The 20,740-nt window shown below is 40.5% G+C and overlaps 1 protein-coding gene across 2 annotated transcripts; it reads left to right on the top strand.

Annotated features, from left to right (window-relative positions):
- Positions 1 to 2,169: 2,169 nt before the first annotated feature.
- serpine2 (serpin peptidase inhibitor, clade E (nexin, plasminogen activator inhibitor type 1), member 2) lies at positions 2,170 to 13,897 on the top strand. 2 transcript variants are annotated; one of them, XM_086216096.1, is made up of 9 exons: positions 2,170 to 2,432; positions 3,858 to 4,137; positions 4,239 to 4,466; positions 4,720 to 4,917; positions 9,270 to 9,468; positions 10,913 to 11,010; positions 11,990 to 12,076; positions 12,439 to 12,522; positions 13,336 to 13,896. In XM_086216096.1, exons 2-9 carry the CDS (start codon positions 3,876 to 3,878, stop codon positions 13,371 to 13,373), a joined length of 1,194 nt encoding a protein of 397 aa, XP_086072222.1. In that variant the 5' UTR covers positions 2,170 to 2,432; positions 3,858 to 3,875; the 3' UTR covers positions 13,374 to 13,896. The 2 variants fall into 2 exon arrangements, with proteins under 2 accessions (XP_086072222.1, XP_086072223.1); XM_086216097.1 differs by lacking the exon at positions 2,170 to 2,432 and having other exon boundaries at positions 3,872 to 4,137; positions 13,336 to 13,897.
- Positions 13,898 to 20,740: the final 6,843 nt, after the last annotated feature.

Below are 20,740 nucleotides of genomic sequence, written 5' to 3' on the forward strand. Positions count from 1 at the left end.
CTCCGGATACTCCAGCTTCTTCCCACAGTCTAAAGACATGCAAATGTGGACGAGGCTAATCGGAGACTCTAATGACTGTAGGTGTGACTGTGAGTGTGTCTCTATGTGTTGGCCCTGCGATGGACTGCTGACCTGTCCAGGGTGAACCCCGCCTCTCACCTGGAGGCTGCTGGGATAGGCTCCACCCCCCAGTGACCCTTAACAAGATAAGCAATAGAAAATGGAAGGATGGATGGATGGTGTACTATGCGGTGCAAATATTGCTTGTTATGTCCACGCTGTGATTGAGATTTGCATCAAATGATGTTCGAACATTCAGGTTGACTTCCACCTCTAGATAGTGCCATGACCTTATTTCAGCTTGTGGATATGTTCAAGTTGGTAGTCACATCAAATGTGTGACATTTGGAAAAGACCTGACCCTGCTGAGTCCAGTTACAACAGTTTCCCCATGACGAAACTGGCCACAATAATGCTGTTCTTCACTGTAACCCATCACCAGGTTTGTAAGGCATTTCTTCCCAAACTTTAGATGGATCGGGTGGACCCACTGAGAAAACATCAAACTGAAAAAAGAAGACTTTTCCTGTTTCCACCAGGTGGCGCTACAACTTATCAGCCCCCCAAATAAGAATTGCTTTTCCTGGGACCATCCTATACCCTGACACCAAGTCTCAGAGTTTTTATTAACGTTTGTTGACAGACAAATGACACTGATGGTGTTAAAAAATCCATCAACATCATGACTGCACAATAGTTCATGAAGAACAGCACCATGTTACAGTTGCAAAACAGAGAAAATCATGTTTAAACAGGCAGCCATGAAACAAAACTTTTCAGTTTGCTCAGAAAGCAGTCACATGTGTTTGCATGGCAAATGTGTTGCACAAACATGCACCCTCCTGGTCCCGTACAGCACAAGTTTTGTCTTGCTCGGTGATAAGAATGTAGCTAAAATGTTTTCTTGGCTGCTCAACAGGGATGTGATGATATCTCCCATGGGACCCAGAGACGGTGTATCAGTCGCATAAAATACTTTTGGAAAACATGTCGGAATGCTCTCATCTTTTTGTCTTTCATGTCATTATTATAGGTCACAGCTGTGTCTTCATCTAGTACAGCCTTAAAACACACACACACGCACACAAACACACTACTGGACACAGTGACCTAACCCTAACCGCCCACTTCCCTTGAGAGTGTTTATTCTCAAAACAGTTACATCTCTGTATCCCAGCTGGACATGCTAGACCCCTCAGTCATTGCATAACTACTAAGCCTCAAAGACACCGGACCACAATCCTCCCCTTTATCCGGCTTCACTCTCTTGATTTTGTATTGTTGTTTGCAGGCTCTATTAAACATAAGGTTCAAACCACAGACTATACATTAAATAATATGAATATAGATGACTATGACATTGCTCAATCCTGTGCTTGTTGTCTATGATGGAGACAGGTATCATTTTTATCCCAGTTATTAATCCTCTGTAAGCAATTGCATTGTAAAAAGCAATGTGGATGTAATGAGCCTCGTTCGTGTGTGTGTGTGTGTGTGTGTGTGTGTCTGTGTGTGTGTGTGTGTGTGTCGCTTCACTGGGCAGACAAGCATCGTGTACACTGGTTGGAACCAAACTCCTCTATAAAACAGAATATGGTGAGACCTGTTCATTTAGCTAACTGGCTTGCTTTTTGTTTTTTTTTTGTTTTTGAAAGAAGGTGCGTTAGAAATTAAAGGAATAGACCATCCACTTTTACTGTTGAAATAGAGAGGCCATCCCAGAGACCATGTCTTGGAATTGTATTGGCTTTAAGGGGATTTTGAGTCACTCTGTAATTTTCCATTTTAAAAGAGAAACGTAGAGTAGAATGACTGTTTTTACATGTTTCCAAACATGTCCTTCATTGTCCTTTCCTGCAGTAAACTTCTCATTTGGTGCGTCAAGCCGGCAGGAGTCCTCTAAGTCATTACTGGTAACAAGATAAACATAAACATAAATCAAAATTTTTACGGCTTCTCACCAAATTGGGTCACCTACGCATGGAAATTCAACCAGATTGAATTTTTTGAGAGTTACATAATAAGAGGCGAGACTACGCAGTTCCTTAATGGAAACCTGGAGTTTATAGGATTTTATTTTGAACTAGAAACGGAAGTGCGAAGTCTGTAATTTAGTACTTGACACGGACGGGTCACACTCCTCATGCTGGACTGTTTTGCTGGAAGGCGGAGTTCAGTGCATTTAAGTCCTTTTTGAAATAACGGGAGAATCAGTGTCGGCTCTCCCCTTCAAACGAATAAAGAGGGGTTTTCATTCCCACCTTATACGAGCATGCGTTTCCCGTTTGGGCGACAGTAGAGACGGACTGTTTGGCTGATAAGGCTACAATTTCACCTGCGCTACGTGACGAACTACCGTCTTCACGTGTTGGGTAAGGACCGTCGTTTTTCGTGACCTTTCGTGTTCGAAACAAATATTGTGGACAGGTCAAACGTTATTTAGTAGCTTACGCCGTTTAGTATTGTATTTTAACCTATCAACTCATAGCTTCACCGTGAGGTTTGGTGATATTTGACGCGACAAATTCGCCCTGAATTGAGCAGTTTTCATTTATTCGGAACGCTTAAAATTGCTTTAAACAGTTTCTTTGGACTTCCACTGGCGTTTTGTTCTGCCTTCGAAGCAGTGCTCTCAAGCATTAGAGAGGGAGGATTTTTATTTATTTAAGTTAGCGCTCCATTTATGGACATGAGACAAAGACCCAGACCATCTCCCCAGGGAAAGGCTTTTAATGTTATTTAACTTTCATAAACAACAGAAACCATATGAGTGGGAATTATTGATACATTAAGTTACATTATGTGGTAGTGTTAACCAAGTTGTGGGTCATGTCAAGCCAGAGTAGAGGTGCTCCAACTTTTCCCCTTGGAGTGCCAAATTACTAATGTAATGGTGGGACGCGGGCCAAAGGCACAAATTTCGTTGTTTAAATGATAAAAATGACGCTATGATATATATGTTTTTTTTTATAAAGTTGAATAAAATGCGCGTGACCACGTGCTCCATTTTTCAGATCAAGTTACTTTTTTTTTTTTTTTAAAGGTCCTTCAGTTTAAGGTTCATTTTTCAGGTGCGGGGAACTGAAGCGATCTTAAGGACATGTCATCAGTGTCTCACTTCGGCCTTATCGTATGAAAAAATAACGAATAATCGGACATTCTGTACTTCTAACGAACGAGATGGACAAAATACATCAGTAGTGTTTGACAGTGTATTGTTTTTAATTGTCTAATTGAAGGCCTGTGACTTTTTAATGCTTTTTTTATTTTTTATTTTTTTTTTATTTCACGTCTGGTGAGCCCATCTCAACCTTATGTGCCCCACTGTGGGCAGTCCTGCTGTAAAGAGAGTAACACATTTCCAGACCTCGATAATGCAGAGCTTCTTAATTTTGGAGAGCTTACACATTAAATCTGCCCAGTGATTAAACTATATCCAATAATCTTTTCCTCAAATATAGTATGATTAAGACCAAGATAGTTTATAACTTCGCATTGGTGAGTTTTTGGATCTGTATTTTATTGCATTTCCATATTTAAAGTATACTGTGGTGGTATGATAACCCAGCCACTATAAACGTATTAGAGCCATGTGAAATTACAAGGTCCCCATGTAATGAAATTAAGATCAATAAGTACCTTCTCGTGAGTGTTACATGTCCCCCAAAGCAGATTGTTGTTTGTTCTGGTTATACGTCGAACGCCATGGATGATCTTAATGACTGAATTGCTGCTCAGATGACAGGTATACACGTCTGAGATTATCCTCTTTTTATGTCTTTGTTTTTGTTCACCAGAATCTGTAGAAAATCAAAATGAAGCACCTGTCATTCCTGTGCATGTCCACACTGCTGACCTTTTATAGCCACAAGGGTGTGCTGTGTCAGGCTCCCTCCTATGGTGAACGGGGCTCTGATCTTGGAATACAGGTGTTTCAGCAAGTAGTCCGCTCCCAGCCCCTGGACAATGTTGTGCTTTCACCCCATGGAGTGGCTTCCATTCTGGGAATGCTGCTACCAGGAGCTCATGGGGAAACCCGGAAGCAGGTCCTCAACGCTCTCCGTTACAAGAAAAATGGTAAGTGAAGTTAGCTCTCCGCACGGACAGGTGTGGGTGCTGAACTTGTAAATGTTGAACATTAGTTTAAAAATGATATGAATCTTTTTTGCTCTGCACAGGTCCTTACAAGATGTTGAAGAAACTGCACAAGACCTTGATAGCAAAGTCCAACCAGGATATTGTTTTAATAGCCAACGCCATGTTCAGCCAGAAGGACGTCCCCATGCAGGACACCTTTGCAGAAACCAACAAAGCCAATTTCCAATGTGAGAGCAGGAACTTGGACTTCAGTAACCCCCAGGGGGCAGCAGATCTCATCAATGCATGGGTCAGCAATAAGACCAAAGGTAGGAGTTGTGGATGTACACAGAAGCCAGACAAATGAAATTAATTTTGAGACAAATTTTTGACTTAAAATAAAAAGTTCCCTTGACTTGTGCAGATTTTAAAACATTCAGGAGAATGTTGGTTTGTGGCATGGCTGATTTGTCTCTGCTACTGCATTATTACTTTCTCACGTCATCTACTGAAGTGAATACTTTTTTTTTTTTATCAAACCTTAGTGAGAGAATAATGCTCTGATATTCTGTATTCATTCAGGTCACATCCCCAGCTTGATCCAAGCAGACATGCTGGATCCTGCTCTGACCCGCCTGGTCACTGTCAACTCAATCTACTTCAAAGGCTTATGGAAGTCCCGCTTCCAGCCTGAGAACACCAAGATGAGGCCTTTCACTGGGGGTAACGGGAATGTATATAAGGTTCCGATGATGTCCCAGCTGTCAGTCTTCAACATTGGTGAGTGGTTTCTCCTGTGTGACACCAACTGGCCGTCCATCAAAACAAATAACGATTTTAATTTACATTCAGTACATAACTTTTTTATCCTATCAGTCAATGCCTGTGCTCATGTAGCCAGTTTTATTAAGAAAAGTAATATTGTATTAATTTTTATTAAATTTACTCATTTTATAGGTTTTCATTCTCAGAAACGATATACTACTGTTAAGTGCTCTAAAACTTATACTGTCTGGAGTTCAACAGAAGAAACCCATGGTGACCAGCACCTCTATCAACAATACAGTTGTTTTTGTTTGTTTTTTTTTCTACGGAAGGAATTATTTATATTTACTAGTTTCGGGAATGCACATTTGTTGCCTTTTAGCTAGACAAAGAGTCTCATTCCACCATTCAGACTGCAGTGATGCAGTGGTCTGATCACCAGCCTGCCAGATCTGTGCCAGCTAGCCCCTAGCCTGAAGCGTAGATTACTCTTTTTGAGTATGTCAGGAGAAAGGCTGCAGAAAATTTGGACTCCAAGCCTGCCTCCCAGTCCTCAGTGCCAGTGTCTCCCCTGAGGGCCCCAATATTCTGTTCAGTCCAAGTTCCCTACTGACTTTTGCTTCAGGACAATTTGCTTGTTTGCCTGAGTTCCTCCTCCAGACCTTCTTCACCTGGCTGATTTTTGCTGTGTTTAAGGATGTCTCAGATATGTCCCTTGAATGGGGGTGATGTTGTAGTCCCATCTGGCCTGTAAAATTTTAGTTTAGCATTCTTGTGTGAATTGTGGTCTCAATTCTGGACTTGATACTCTTTAGTTCTGGTTTTTGTAGTGTTTGATGTTGCTGCTTGTTTTCCCTTAGTGTCAGAACTTTTCTTTCCAGTTTTGCTTTGGGAATCACTTTCCTCCTGTGTCTTTGTCTGCTATATATTTCTTGTCCTTGTCTCTTTCTTGCATTTTTTTCCTGTGGAGGAAAATATTAAATGACTTAATATCAAGCACAATTGTAAATAACCAGCAATGCAGTCCTCCAATGCATCAACACACAGACCACTTTAAGTGCAGGAAAACTTCCGCCACGATTGGAACAGTCTACTGGTTCCATCCCGTCCTCGCTCAGTCTTCACTCATCATTGTGGACAGCTGGTGTCCTGTTTTTCTTTTCAGAAATCGCGTCGTGTTACTGTCAGTTAATAGCTGATAGGTCAGTATGGTGGATGAAGTTGGAAAACTAACTCAGGATTAACGCCAAATGAATTTTGTACCTTTGAGCCATTACTGGGTAACATAGATGAATTATTTTACTTCTGACAATAAATGTTGACATTTGTTTAGTTGTTGATTTTGTCCAAAGCTTTGAGAGTTAAGACATTCAGAGCTAAATGTTCCTGGCTTAGACTTCCATCCATCCATTTTCTTCCGCTTATCCTGTTAAGGGTCACGGGGGGGCTGGAGCCTATCCCAGCGGCTTTTGGGTGAGAGGCGGGGTTCACCCTGGACACGTCACCAGTCCATCGCAGGACCAACACATAGAGACAGACAACCATTCACACTCACAGTCACACCTACAGTCAATTTAGAGTATCAATCAGCCTCGTCCCCTCTTGATGTCTTTGGACTGTGGGAGGAAGCTGGAATACCAGAGAGAACCCACACAGGAACAGGGAGAACATGGAGACTCCACACAGAAAGATCCATCCTGTGATGGAGCCGGGGCTCAAACCTGGAACCTTCTTGCTATGAGGGGACAGTGCTGATCACTGCACCACTGTGCCGCCCCTGGCTTAGACATACCACATCCATTTGTAATGATTGAAACATGTGGTAAATAAAATTAAATCCATCAGTTGTCTGTATTTAGATGAGTTGAGGCTGTCATTTTCTTCAGCGTGAGGGCTGTCAGTGGACTCCTTCACTGCATTATATTTTCCCTGTGTGATGTCATGAGCATGTTGTCTGCACTCAAAACACCGTCCATGCAGAAGAGAGAAAAGTAATTAATCATATTGATGGTCAGCATCTATGGTCTGCATCAAAATGCTCTTGGCCACAAAACGAATATGGTACATTCCAACGTCAACATAGATGTATTATGAGCACAACTCTACATACAATCCAAACAGTTTCTTCTGTAAAATTCAGAAATGTTTCCCTTTTTTTTGTTTTGCAACTGCTAGTCTGCACTGACTGGTATTCGGTGTTTTTGTATCATCTGACACAAACACTTGAAAAGTTCCCTCTAATTCAACAACAGAAGTTGTGACTTTGAATTGAAATTCATTCTCTCTTTTGTTTTAATGAGTCATGGGAAGTTACATCAATCTGCCCTCAGTGCTCTTTCAGCGTCAGGGACCACATGCTTTAACTTTTAACCTCACTAACAGTGGAACTGCTGAGAGAGAAAATGAACTCCCTGTCTGCATGTGTGGACAAGGAAATCCTGTGATTATTGACAAAAGTAAAATAGAAGTATATAGTTGTATTTTTGGGGTGAGATAAAGTAAATGGGCAGTAGAACCAAGAAATGCGCAAAAACTTGTTAGAAGAACCTTTTTTTTTTTAAATCAGGCCCAGGATTATGTGGCATTCATTCTTTCTTGTCACCCAAATTTGTTATGCTTGATCTACTTTGTGATGTGGAGTGTTGAATTCCAGTGTCAGTGGCTACATCCTGGACCAGAGAGAGGCTTACTGAACTTTTGGCTCCACTGTGTTTGAAAAGTCTGATTTACAGTGGTGCTTTCAGAGCCACCATCAAGGAGAAGTGCTGCGATGACCTTTTGCGCTATGCATTTTGGTAAACATCTGTCCTTGCACTACCTGAGCAAATAATCAAACAATCACATGATTCATTTGCTTGAAATTCAAATTAATGCATTCAAGTTTTCAGATTTGTGGGGATTTATATTGAGCACTAAGGCATTCCTGTAGGACTGAATATAATGATAGCCATTATTAACACACTTTATTTGGTAGCCTTTGTCAATAAACAACTTATTCCTTGTTTCCACTGCTTCCAACTTAGTTGTTCACATCCTGCACATGTAAATTAGAGGGCAGTGATGGGCTGGCTATGTGAGCATTCAACGTTAAAACGTAAGTCAGATCCACTTTCTGCTGACTGCCCAGGTTGCTGTCAGTGTTCTCCCTCAGTTGGCACTCATTAACTCGAGGATGTTGAGGTCAGGGCTCTGAGGACTAAGGATATTTACTTACTTATTTATTTATTGGTTTTTTTGGGGGGGGGGGGGGGGGCACTGTCATGGTGCAGGTGCTTCCCTGAGGGTACTGCATGATGGGTCAAAATAAGCTTGTATTTCTCAGCATTTAGGACAAATGACCAAATCCATATCACCATTTGCAGAGACAGGTCTTCAGACCTGAGAGGAACCTCCAGCATGCTTCACTGTTGCACCTGAAGAGGCTCATGTTAGTCTCAGACAAACAACCTCCTTCGCTGTGAGGCAGAATTTTCAGATACTGACCAAAGGCTCCAGAACACCTGCTGGCATTTTCTGCATCTCAGTTATTATGTTTTCATGCAGTTGGGTCACATGACTTCATTTTCTCATCAGAGGAATGCTTTTTTGGGCTGGAAATTGTCCATGAAGACACTTGCAATCAAATTCTTTGGACTGTAGATGGTCTCCCTGCCAATTCTGAGCTGGTGAGATATGAGAGAGCTCATGGATGGAGGATGAGCACGTTGGCTCTCGTCCTAAGTTTTGCCGTGGTTTAAGATTTTTAACTGAAGCTATAATGTCTTCAGAAACCTTAGTTTTATTCCCTAGCACAGCTGTTTCCGTTTGAGCTTATGATCTTGTTTCAACCTACATATTGTGTTGTTTATCAGCATCTGTTTGGTATAATTGTGTAATCATGCACTGGGCGACATGCCCACAAATTCCTTCTTTCCTTAATTTTTCTATTTTTTTCTTATTGGCATCTTTTAATGGTTACTGGAATATTTAGTATTTGGAAAATCGCTGTTGGGAAATCTGAAATGCTCTATTGATACACCGGTACAGATTTTGCCTCCAGAAATGTTTTTATGAAATATCAGTGCCTAGTCTTTTGTCTGTTGTATATCAGAGAAATTCAATATCCGAGGGGGTAGAACAAATGAGTACCACAATCTCTAAAAACAACTTTTACATTTTTGACATATTTGAGTGAAATATTTCGTTTGATTTATTCTTAAAACCAGCTTAATCAAAAAGTCATGTATTTCTAGTAAAAGACAAAATAAACAACCAGTCTCGTGTCTTTTCTCCAAAGGTATAGTAAAAGATTAATTCCCTTTTATGAAAATTAATTGGACTTCATCCCCTTTAAAACCATTAACCTATAAATTCTCTTCCACTGCCAGGTGTGGCCACCACACCCCAGGGACTGAAATACAAGGTGATCGAATTGCCTTATCATGGCAACACCATCAGCATGCTGATTGTCCTGCCTGTAGACGAGGACACATCTTTGTCCCAGGTGATCCCACATATCAGCACAGCCACTGTGCATAGTTGGCTCAAGCTGATGCACATGAGAAAAGTCCGCCTGCTCATCCCCAAGTAAGATGTACAAATAATACACACACACACACACACACACACACAAACAGCTGAGGATGGAGACACAGTTCTAATTTCCCAAACCTGATGGTACATGAGACCCACCCAGCACCCTCATTAAACTGGAGGAAGAAAACTCTTACATTTTTGAACATTTTTACTTTCAGACTTCCATTTTGAAAGTATGAGGTGAAGGTGGCATGTTTCTTCTTCCTGTTTTGAATTTTGAGCAACAGATGCATACTTGCACATCAAACACAGGGATCAGACAACTAGAGAGCCAGCCAGGTTAAGAGGTAACACCTTACCCCATATTTTGTTGTTAAAATGGAGTGTCAATAATATCAGGGAGGAGGGCTGAAGGATGGACTGACACTGACTGACTTTAGAGAACTCTGTACACCACAGCCCACTACCACCTCTATAATAAACAAGGTAGAGTTCCACTATTGATAAAACAAAGTGATCATTTCAGAATAAAAACGCAGCCAACTCAGGGGATCAGGAATGGTCTATGGTCGCAATGCATATTGAACCTTTGACCTTACGTCTACTTCTTGGCTGTTACACCTGAAACACAGTGAAGAATTGCATCAAGTGTTCTGCCAGTGGTGTGTAGTTTAGCAAAATCACTGGTTCTGTTCTGCTTACCCCCGCAGTCCAGTTGTTTTACATGCCTGAAGGACAGAATACACAAATAGTTTTATTTAGAGAAGGCTAGGGGCTACCCAGATGAGAAAAATAATGAAAGTTACAGTCCTAAAAACTTACAGTCAACAGTGATGTACCATCAGGTTTGTTTTTTTTTAAGTATTTGAGGTATAAATGTACTTTAAGTATGTGGGAGGCCATTATTATTAGTCTAAGTTGGTCAATGGAATGGCCTGAAGTGAAACATATATTTCCTTTCTATGTTCCACACATTTGTGTTCCCCTGTCCTCATTGTTTCAGTTACTTGCACTTGAAAAATTGACCAACACTTATTTTTTTGAGTCAGTGAGGCATACAGTGTTAAGTTATTATTCAACTTTGTAAGAGCTAAATAACTTTCAATAAATGTAATTTGAGATTTTTGTGAAATTTTGCATTTTAGCAACACATTGTATTTTTTCTTTGGGCCTGTGGCCCTCAGTAACATTCCAATTTGGCCCTCCATTTAAAAAAAAAAAAAAAAAAAATTGGGCACCCATGATTTAGAGATCAAAATTTTCATAGATCACTGCAGCTGATTATTATTATTTACTTTAACTAAAAGCAGTACCAATACTATAACTATTTTTTGATACTTAGGTGTGGTGTTGTATGTTTAACATGGGAAGGAGGTTAAATTATATTAACATGGACAAAAATGAGCGATCTCCACCTCTGTACATTAAAGAGTTAACTTGTCTGACTGACTGTGACTACCCTCAGTAATTTTATGTGCACTGTGTTTGTGTGTAGGTTTACTGCTGATGCTGAGGTTGATCTGGAGGCTCCACTGTCAGCGCTGGGTATAACGGACATGTTCAGTCAGGACAAAGCTGATTTCAGACACCTGAGTAAGTGAAAGCACAGCCAGTCCAGTCCCAAACATGACACAGTGTCTCCCTGTGTTTACAGCAGGTTTGACATGAGCAAGGCTTGAAACTATGAAGGGCTTGTTGGCTGTTTACTGCTGAGAACTGGTGAGACATATGAAATGTGTCTCACTCTCCAGTGCGAAAAACTGAATCATCCTGCTCCCTTTCTGTTATTGTCTCCCAGAGCAGTGGAATTAAAATCAGCTCTGAATGAGGTGCTTCAGTGCCACCGTGTGGTGTCATGTACACGGGAGTTGATGGTAATTCCAGACAGATGTATGGTAAGAAATGAGTTTGTAGGGTTTCTCAAGACTGAGGGGAACATTAAATAATAAATCACTGCTGCATCATGTGTTTGCTGAAGGTAGGTTTTAGTGATCCTCACAAGTTCAGCTGGTTTTATGTCAGAAAATATGATCACATTCCCATAAATCTTCTGACTGACAATTAAATGAATTTGTCACTTTAAGAATGCAAAAGATGGCGAGGAAGCAGTTAACACCAGCTATAAATTTGAAAAAAAAAAATTTTTCTGGAACGATCAGATGAACTTGGAATGAAATACAGAGTAATTTGGCAGATGAAGAAAATGAAAAAACACTTTGCGATGGTGTTTTTATTCTGAATTTGTGTTGGTGTGATTTTGGATATTAAATGCAAATGTAATCCCTTTTTCATTTTGATTGTCATGTCAGAGCTACAATTGGGACTGTTTATCCTCTTTCTCTCAGTTAGCCAACTCCTATCATGCAATAATATTTATGTTTCAGTAATTCTGTTTCCAGCCCACATGGTCTTTTTACTGTCAGATTAACTGATGGTATGGAAGGGGTGTTTTAGGCCCGTGGTAAACAAAGGAGTCCTAACTCCTAATGCTCTTGTTGGGATGACAAATCCCTGAAAGTAAAACCTACGGTGTGTCTAAAGCTAGAATTGAGATGGTGGTGTTCTTTTACAGGTGCTGAGCCTGTGTATGTATCCAAGGCTCTCCAGAAAGCCAAGATAGTGGTGAATGAAGATGGAACAAAAGCAGCAGCTGCCACTAGTGAGTGTCACAGGAAGTCTCGGGCTGCATTCAAAATCACAGAATAATGTGCGTTTTGTTTTTGTCACATTTCAACTGTTCGCTTCAAAATTTGCTGGACAATTGGAGCATACTGGTCATAAGGTGATGAAAAGAACAACTGTCTCCAATACGAGGGTTTTGCTTGTGTCTCCTATGAGATCAATTTCTGAGGCACTATGTAGTACATATGTAATTTGAGCATATATATGAGAAGTACATTAAACTATTATTCAAATTCAGAAACTGTTTACTTAATCAGTGTATTTTGGTTATATATTTGCAGTAAAGGTAACACAACACTGTTAATTTCTGAAATGTTTTTAACTGTGTTTTTAATGTAGCTGCTATTTTGCTGGCTCGGTCCTCTCCTCCGTGGGTTTCAGTGGACAGACCTTTCCTCTTCCTCATCCGACACAACCCAACAGGTAATGTAAGCCCTCTTTTTCCATGTGGGATAGTTCACCTTTAGATCTATACAAGGCAATACGACTGCACATAGTAGCTCAGGTCAAGATAAAATGTTCATGCCATCTAGAGTGTTGTCTTGTCTGATACCAGTCACCCCATACCATCAAAGTTAGGCTCCCTGAAGGCAATTAACCCAAAGCTAACCAGGATTAGTCATGTGATTCCAGTCATCAGGGTTTTCTGCCCACTCAGCGTTGGGCATGTCTGCTGCTAACAAACCATGCCCCTTAAATTTTGTCATTGAAACACCCTCTCAGAAATTAAGCTTACGCGCAGTTGTACTTTGACACAAACTGCCAAGGAGACAAGGCAAATCACTTTGAAACAGGAAGAGAGCAGTGTCGTGAGTTGTATGAATCATGTTGTATCACAGCAGTTTTTGTATTTCACCACTGAATATGTTTTACTGCAAAAATGACAAACGTCAACAAACAGATAGCATGCTTTTGCAACTGCAACTGGGTCATCCTGCAATGCACATGTTGCAGGTAGGGCAGTGTTTACAGATATACTTAAGCATGTTGCTGCTCCAGCTTGAAGAGCCACCCTAACGACTGAAGATTAGTTGTGCAATGCTCTTAATCATCTCCACCCACTTTCAGTAACAAAACCTGGGAGATGTCCTCAATCTCCCTGAGCTGTGAGTTTATCAGTTGTAAATAAGATTTAGGTCGAATATTGTATGTCCTTTTTATACTTCCAAATCCAAAGAATGTAACTTGTTTGTCAAGCTAATATTTTTTGCCTGCATTCCCTGTTTCTGTTTCCAGGCACCATTCTCTTTATGGGCCAGATAAACCAGCCTTGAGTCCAGCCATCACTGTCCAGCCTCTGGTAGCGTCATAGGCCAGAACAGGAAATGCTTATACACTGCCATGCAGGAACACACATTCACACGCCAACATACTTTGCTGTAGATGTATGTACAGTGTGGACGTATATTATTTTTGTTTTATCTTTTTATGTTACCCATTTTCTGAAATGCATAACATGCTTTATAAAATGTTTTGCTGATACAGTTTTCCAGCTGTTTTAATTTTTTGTACACATTTTGAAATTTTATGTTTTTAAGACTTTGAATGTCACTTGTGTATTTTATGAACTCTGGAGTAGAGTAATTGGCTTATTTAACATGTTCCTTTTTTTTGGTTTATAATGTTCCAGCTGAAGTCATGTCACCCCAGTCTTTAAGTTATGGCAATGTACTTCCAGTCTTGAATGCCTTGCATGCAGCTATGTTAAGATGCTTGTTTCCCTCACTGGGGAAGTCTTCTGTTGTCATACTTACTTCATTTGTGATAAAATACACATTTATAAAATCAATACTTAAGTCTTCATTTTTCTTGGTGGTGATATTTCTAGCATGCGTACTTTTAAATGTTTGAAATTCTGGAGTCATTTTTCCTCTTTACAATGTCATGTAACATGTTCAGCTACGGAAAGTAGTGCTGGTGTTTATACTGTTGCCATGCTGCCAATGCTAACATCTCAGTTTAGTGTTAATATTTGCCACCTTGAAGAGCATTCTGCTAAAGCCACACAGTACAGACACTTAACATCTATCTTGACATTGGTGTGTGCCTCCCGTAAGTGTCAATGCCTCACGTAAACTATGTTACAAGAGAGAGAAGTTACAAATGACAACCAGCTTTACCTGCTCTCTGCAAGACTAAATTAAGGATAAAAAAAAAATCCTTTAATGTTTAAGAGCAAATATTTCATGAATGAGTCCCATAGATTCTGTGGAAGTAAAACTGTGTTAATGGATGAATGGAACAGTGACTGCATGCACAAAACACAAAAGAAGCATGCAGATTGCATAATAGATATGGAACACAATTGACAGAAAACTGAGTTTTTACTGAGGAAGACAATAAATGAGCCAGCTCCTGAACTGTGTCATGATGAAAACAATGGTATTGGCTCAATTTGGAAAAGTACTTTGCCCAACACATTCCTGTCTGTTTGTGCCATGTACATTTAAAAAAAAAAAAAAAAAAAATTATATACATATACACACAGTGTACACACCATGCTGGGCAGGTGCTTTTCAGGACTACCAAGGTCCTATATGTGCACCTCCCCCACAAAAAAACCCCACATTGAAGCCTCCTTGATTTTTGTCATTCATCTATAATTAGGAAAATCAATTCACACATTTTGCACTGATTGCTGTAATAGCTGAATCATTGTTGTTTGTGACGAGAGACGCAGTCTAACATCCGTCCACCAGGAGGCAGCAGAGCCTCAGCCTGAGAACCTCATGTACAGGAACACTCCAACACTCCCACGTCTTATACCGTGCCTCACTTTAGCTTTACATTATGTGTTAAGTTTTTCACCCATTTTTCTTTCGTTAATTCAGAAAATAATAGGAGGACTTTTTCCATGGCTTGTATTCTCTTTCAATTTTTCTTCTTTGATATGTTTGTGATGCTTTAATTCGGTTCCTGCAGTACATAAGTTGAACTGACAGGGCACAAAGAGAAGAGGCGAGGAAGGGGACATTATTGGAAGATGCAAAGACAAGGCAATGAGAGCAATAAGAATCTTACCTGTAATCAGTGTATTGCTAATGATTAAAACTAAATTTTTAGTTTGTACACATGCTGCAAATTGAGATGGTCACAAGTGCTTCTGTCCCAAGTATGAATGATGTCATAGTAGAACCAATTCATTCATTTTAAATTCACCTACTTAGTCTTAGATTGAAATTTGACAGCTTATTTTATTTGATCTTATCAGCAGAGGTTGCTGCTGCTTCAATTAAAAGGTGGGATAACATGTCCACTGTATAGAAATGAGGCTGGATTATTGGCAGCTATATAATGTAATAGTTTGTTGTTTCGTTAGTGCATAATCATCTAATATTAAAAAAGTTGAATTATCATTAGTTTAAAGTTCCACAGTGGCCGGAGTCTTGTCATGCTTATTTAGGTCTTACTGGTAGTTACTTCATAATCTACCTTTCTTCGAACAAGCTGATATAGAATAGATTACTTTCCTCCTCCGACTCCATTTTCACATTGTTTCCACCAGGGTCCAGCTGATTGTGCTGAAACTGTCCATCATGGTAACCGACAACGATGACATCCCAACAAACGTGGCTGCAGAGGAAGGAGCAAAGTGAGGAGAGAAGAGAGCTAGAGGCTGATGTAAAGGAGGTTTAAACCAGATCTCCTTTAATGGGCAAGGTGATAATGACAGTGAAGAAACAACCCACAACCCTATTTCACACAGAAATCCCTGTATATCCCTGTATAATGTATTAAAAACAGGAAAACATACCCATTGGGACCTAAAAAAACTGAAACCCAGGGCTATACTGTGAAGCAGGATCTACACATCTAGAATATATTCAATTAACATGGTTTGATGAAGCCAAATACAAACAGTAAGCGATCATCACAGAGTCTGTACTTTGATGTCCAATCTGGACAAAAGTTTCAATAAAAAATATATTTTCTTAATTAAAGGCAACTAAAATTATATTTCAAATAAAGTGATGACGGGCTGCACGGTGGTGCAGTGGTTAGCACTGTGGCCTCACAGCAAGAAGGTTCTGGGTTCCAGTCCCGGCTCCAGCACAGGATCTTTCTGTGTGAGTCTCCATGTTCTCCCTGTGTCTGTGTGGGTTCTCTCTGGTACTCCAGCTTCCTCCCACAGTCCAAAGACATCAAGAGGGGACGAGGCTGATTGATACTCTAAATTGACTGTAGGTGTGACTGTGAGTGTGAATGGTTGTCTGTCTCTATGTGTTGGCCCTGCGATGGACTGGCGACCTGTCCAGGGTGAACCCCGCCTCTCGCCCGTTGACGCTGGGATAGGCTCCAGCCCCCCCGCGACCCTTAATGTGTAGGAATAAGCGGAAGATGACGATGGATGGATGGATAAAGTGATGACTTGCCATTAAAAAGTTTTAGAACAGGTTCAACACCATTAACAACATTACTGTCCTAGTGAAAGCAAATGGCCATTGCTTCAACAAGTACAGAAGTCTTCATAATATTTTATATAATTATTCTTCATAAATAAAACAGTGATCAAAGACAACTGTCTGAGTCTAATAGTCTTTAATGGAGGTATTGGGTTCATTAAGTCCCATCAAAGATGATAGATCAACAAATTCAAATTAAAATCTAATGTTTTCTGCTGCAATTTGATGAACCTGAAGAAAACAATTTCATTTATTTGCACATATAGGATGATTATTTTGTGATTATGAATTATAGATTATTTATTTGGAAAGCTTGACGTGATGAATGGAAAATATCAGCTTGTTGATGTCTCTTACGTGCATATATTAAATATAAATGTTGTCTGAATCAGAAAGAATGAATGACACTCATCCATGGGGGCTCCTAAGTGTTTCATGAAGCCCTGTACACTCCTCTAGTGGCTTCCCCCAGTGCCGACAGAGCCCCATGTGTTGCTGTGAATTTTGTTATTACCATTTTTTTTTTTTTTTTACATTTTATGACTTATATAATGGTAATACAATAGCATAATAATGTAAGTGCAGCCTTTAAGAGAGTGACTAACTTTTAATTCTAAGTAATATTCAAAGTCAGACGTGAAAATGTGAAAAATATGGTAACAAATAAAAAAAAACGTTAAAAAAATAAAGGTTTGTGACTTTCTTACATGAACAAACAAAAATAGAAACATGATTGGGCAACATGCCTGACAGACAAGCTCTTTTTCTGATGCATTATGACAGGCCCATACACCTGCTCACATGTCATTCACAGTGGCATATCCAAGACATTTTTACTGGGTTGGCCAAGGCGGGACATAAAGCTAGTTTGGGGTTGCCATGTTACATCAACCTTCCGTGTATAGCAGCTGAACAAAATGTGAAAATACTGATGTCTTATGCACCACTTTGTTTCAGCCTGTAAACGTAAGAATCATTACTGACTTCAAAAACTCATGTGAGCATTCATTATGTCGTTTGTATTCAAGGCCAGGTTGTTGTTTTTAAATGTTGTAAAAAAGCATTAAACTAAAAGTGCCATGCAGAACCTTTCAACCAAGAACAGCATCAAACATGCAGGTACCAGACTTTTGGCTTTCCTATTCCATGTTCACCCATCACAGTACTCAGGAATCTCTGGTAATTTTCACAAGTCAGTAATTATATTCAGAATAGGATAAACGTTTTCTTAGAGTCATTTCCTTGGATTAAAGTCCTAATCTCTTTCCAAATTAGATTAGCATAACAAAATACAAATGCTTTTAACATGCTGTATAATCATTAGGACAATATTAAAAACTTCATGATTGATTTGACTTTTTATTGAAAAAATATGACTCCCAAAATAAATCACATTAAATTATTTGGTTGAAGAGAGGCATGGTGATGCAGCAGGTAGCATAAGGTTCACATCACTTCACAGCGTAAGGTTTCGGGCTTGAGCACGAGGTCTTTCTGTGTGGAGTCTCCATGTTCTCCCTGTTCCTGCGTGGGTTCTCTCTGGTACTCCAGCTTCCTCCCACAGTCCAAAGACATCAAGAGGGGACGAGGCTGATTGATACTCTAAATTGACCGTAAATATGACTTGTTGAGTGTGATTTGTGTGTCTATATGTTGCTAAATAAGGAACAACATTTTAACTTGTGCCTTCATCAAGGGTCAAACAGCAATACTAGGCTAAAAATCAGCTTTAAACATTTTCAAACAACACGACATTTTCTAGAATGACATTATCCAGTTCTCCAATCTGCCTATCGTATGTCTTCTGTTCTGTTACTTGTGTTCGCTTTAGCCATCTTGTGGTTAATTAAATACACATCAGTTCAGCCAACAACTTGAATGAAAGCGAAATAATAAAAGATAGGCTATATTGAAAAAAATGTTGGCTGTAAGACAAACAGAAATTGAGCTTGTATTGAAGAAATGGACGTATCTGCTGTTTTTAAAAAATCTTAGTTAATGTTATCTCATTAGGGTCTACAATCAAGCTGTCATCATTAAGAGGAACCTGTGTTTTTTTTTGTCAGTAGTTTGTTCTGCCTCATACCATGACCCCACCACTACCACAATGTTGACATCACTACCATACATGCTGTCTGCCAGGTACAATGTAAATAAGGGTTTAATGAAGAGAACACTTCTCCAAAGTACCAGACACCATCAGATGAGCGTTCAGGCACTCATGTGGGATTTGATGCGGAACTGAAGTCAGGCCAAGACCACAGAGAGGGCGATGGGCTATCAGATCAGCCTCCCTCAGACACTTTCTGACAGTTTGTGCAGAAAGTTTTTGATTGTGCAAACCAGTCGTTACATCAGCTGGTTTACATCCGTCTGGGTGACTGCTCTCAGACAATCTCACAGGTCACAGTGTCCTTTTATTGTGAAGAGTCCAAGACTCTCCTGTGCAATAATGCTGCTGTTTACTCTGCATGGAGACATTCCACACATCCGGTGGAGAGATGCATTTTTACACATTGGTGAAAAAAGAAATGGTGAGAAAGAAACCTTTTAGATGCATTCTAATTCTAGATCTTTTCCATGAACTCATGAAATGCATCTATATATTTTCTGTTTCTGTCATAAATTAAGTTGTGCATTTGCACCTATTTGCCATACCTGTTTGATCATGTATGGAACTATACACCTACAAATAACTGTTAGTTTCTCCAACAGCATCTTTCACTATTTTCAAATATTATGATGAGAAATATAATCACATTTCCTATGACATACCAATGCAGAATATGCTGTTTTCACAAACGTTTGTGTGTGTGTGTGTGTGTGTGTGTGTGTGTGTGTGTGTGTGTGTGTGTGTGTGTGTGTGTGTGTGTATTTACTCTGGCTAAAATGCGAGTCTCTTCTGATGAAGTTCCATCCAGCAACTCTGTCCTCACAAGGGCTCAGGTGCAGATAAATTAGACACTACGAGGGCATGAAAGTGGTATATTCACGGGAGCAGAACGGTCACTCATGGAGATAAAGAGAGCAAAGAGTTTGAGCGGGAGAGATGGTTTTAAGGGCTGGATTTGCAGTGTCACACCCCTCCGAACAGCAGCCTGAATACATCAGTGAGTCCCCATGACAACTGAAGAGGAACAAATGTCACAGTGTGCATTGGGTGACTGACAGGCTAACGCTCCCTTCATCCACAACCACAGCCAGTCATGGCAAATACCACAGGATGCATTATGCAAATGCTGCAGTCACAGCATTCAGTCCAGAGAAGCAGATGAGACAGTCAGAGAGTTGAGGATTCTGAGCTGTAGTATGTCCTCGCAGCTGTTTCTCCCATCCTAGAGTACTTTCAATTTGTACATTCAGATCATTTGATTTCAGCCTTCAAGACTTATTTTTACTTCAAAAATTCTGAAACATAATTCCCATTGCAGATTTCTCTCATGAAAATAGGCAAATAGACACTCATTCTAGATATAAATGAGGTCTAATTTCATTCCTGTTCATTAATTACATTTAGCCAATTTATTTTGCTCCTCCTGGAACCGTCACCTTATTGTGGTGGAGGAGTCTGAGTGCCCTAATGACCCAAGGAGCTATGCTGTCGGGGGCATTTTGCCCCTGGTAGAGTCACCCAAGGTAGACTGGTCCTAGGTGAAGGGCCAGACAAAGAACGGTTCAAAAGACCCTTCATGGAAGAAACAACGAAGAGTTTGTGTACCCAGCCCGGAGGGGCAACGGGGCCACGCCCTGGAGCCAGGCCTGGGGTAGGGACCCTTTGGGGAGTGCCTGGTGGTTGGGCCTTAGCCCATGGGGCCCAACCCAAAATGGTGATATGGACTTGTCCCCCCATGGACCCACCATCCGCAGGAGGAACCGGAAGGGTCTGGTGCATTGTGGTTCGGGCAGCAGTCCAAGGTGGGGGCCTTGGCTGTCTGATCCCCAGACATGGAAGCTGGCTTTTGGGACATGGAATGTCACCTCTCTGGCGTGGAGGAGCCGGAGCTGATGGAGGAGGTTGAGCATTACTGGCTAGATATACACGGCCTCACCTCAACACATAGCTCCGGGTCCACAACCCAAGTCCTTGAGAGGGGTTGGACTCTCTCCTTCGCTGGAGTTACTCTGGTTGAGAGGCGGGGGGCCAGGGTGGGCTTTTTGATAGCCCCCAGACTCTCTGCCTGTATTCTTGGGTTTACCCTGGTGGACAAAAGGGTTGCTTCCCTGCGCCTTCTGGTTGG

This window comes from Aulostomus chinensis, chromosome 10 (genome assembly GCF_037954235.1).
Source record: "Aulostomus chinensis isolate RoL2024-O1b breed Wild chromosome 10, RoL_Achi_v1.0, whole genome shotgun sequence".
Taxonomy (NCBI): domain Eukaryota; kingdom Metazoa; phylum Chordata; class Actinopteri; order Syngnathiformes; family Aulostomidae; genus Aulostomus; species Aulostomus chinensis.

What these genes read in the sequence shown, in the direction of transcription:
- serpine2 (XM_086216096.1), top strand. Translation starts at nt 3,876, where the DNA reads ATGAAGCACCTGTCATTCCTGTGCATGTCCACACTGCTGACCTTTTAT. An exon ending in GGTCAGCAATAAGACCAAAG is followed by an intron (nt 4,467 to 4,719) that starts GTAGGAGTTGTG and finishes GTATTCATTCAG; the next exon opens with GTCACATCCCCAGCTTGATC. An exon ending in AAAAGCAGCAGCTGCCACTA is followed by an intron (nt 12,077 to 12,438) that starts GTGAGTGTCACA and finishes TTTTTAATGTAG; the next exon opens with CTGCTATTTTGCTGGCTCGG.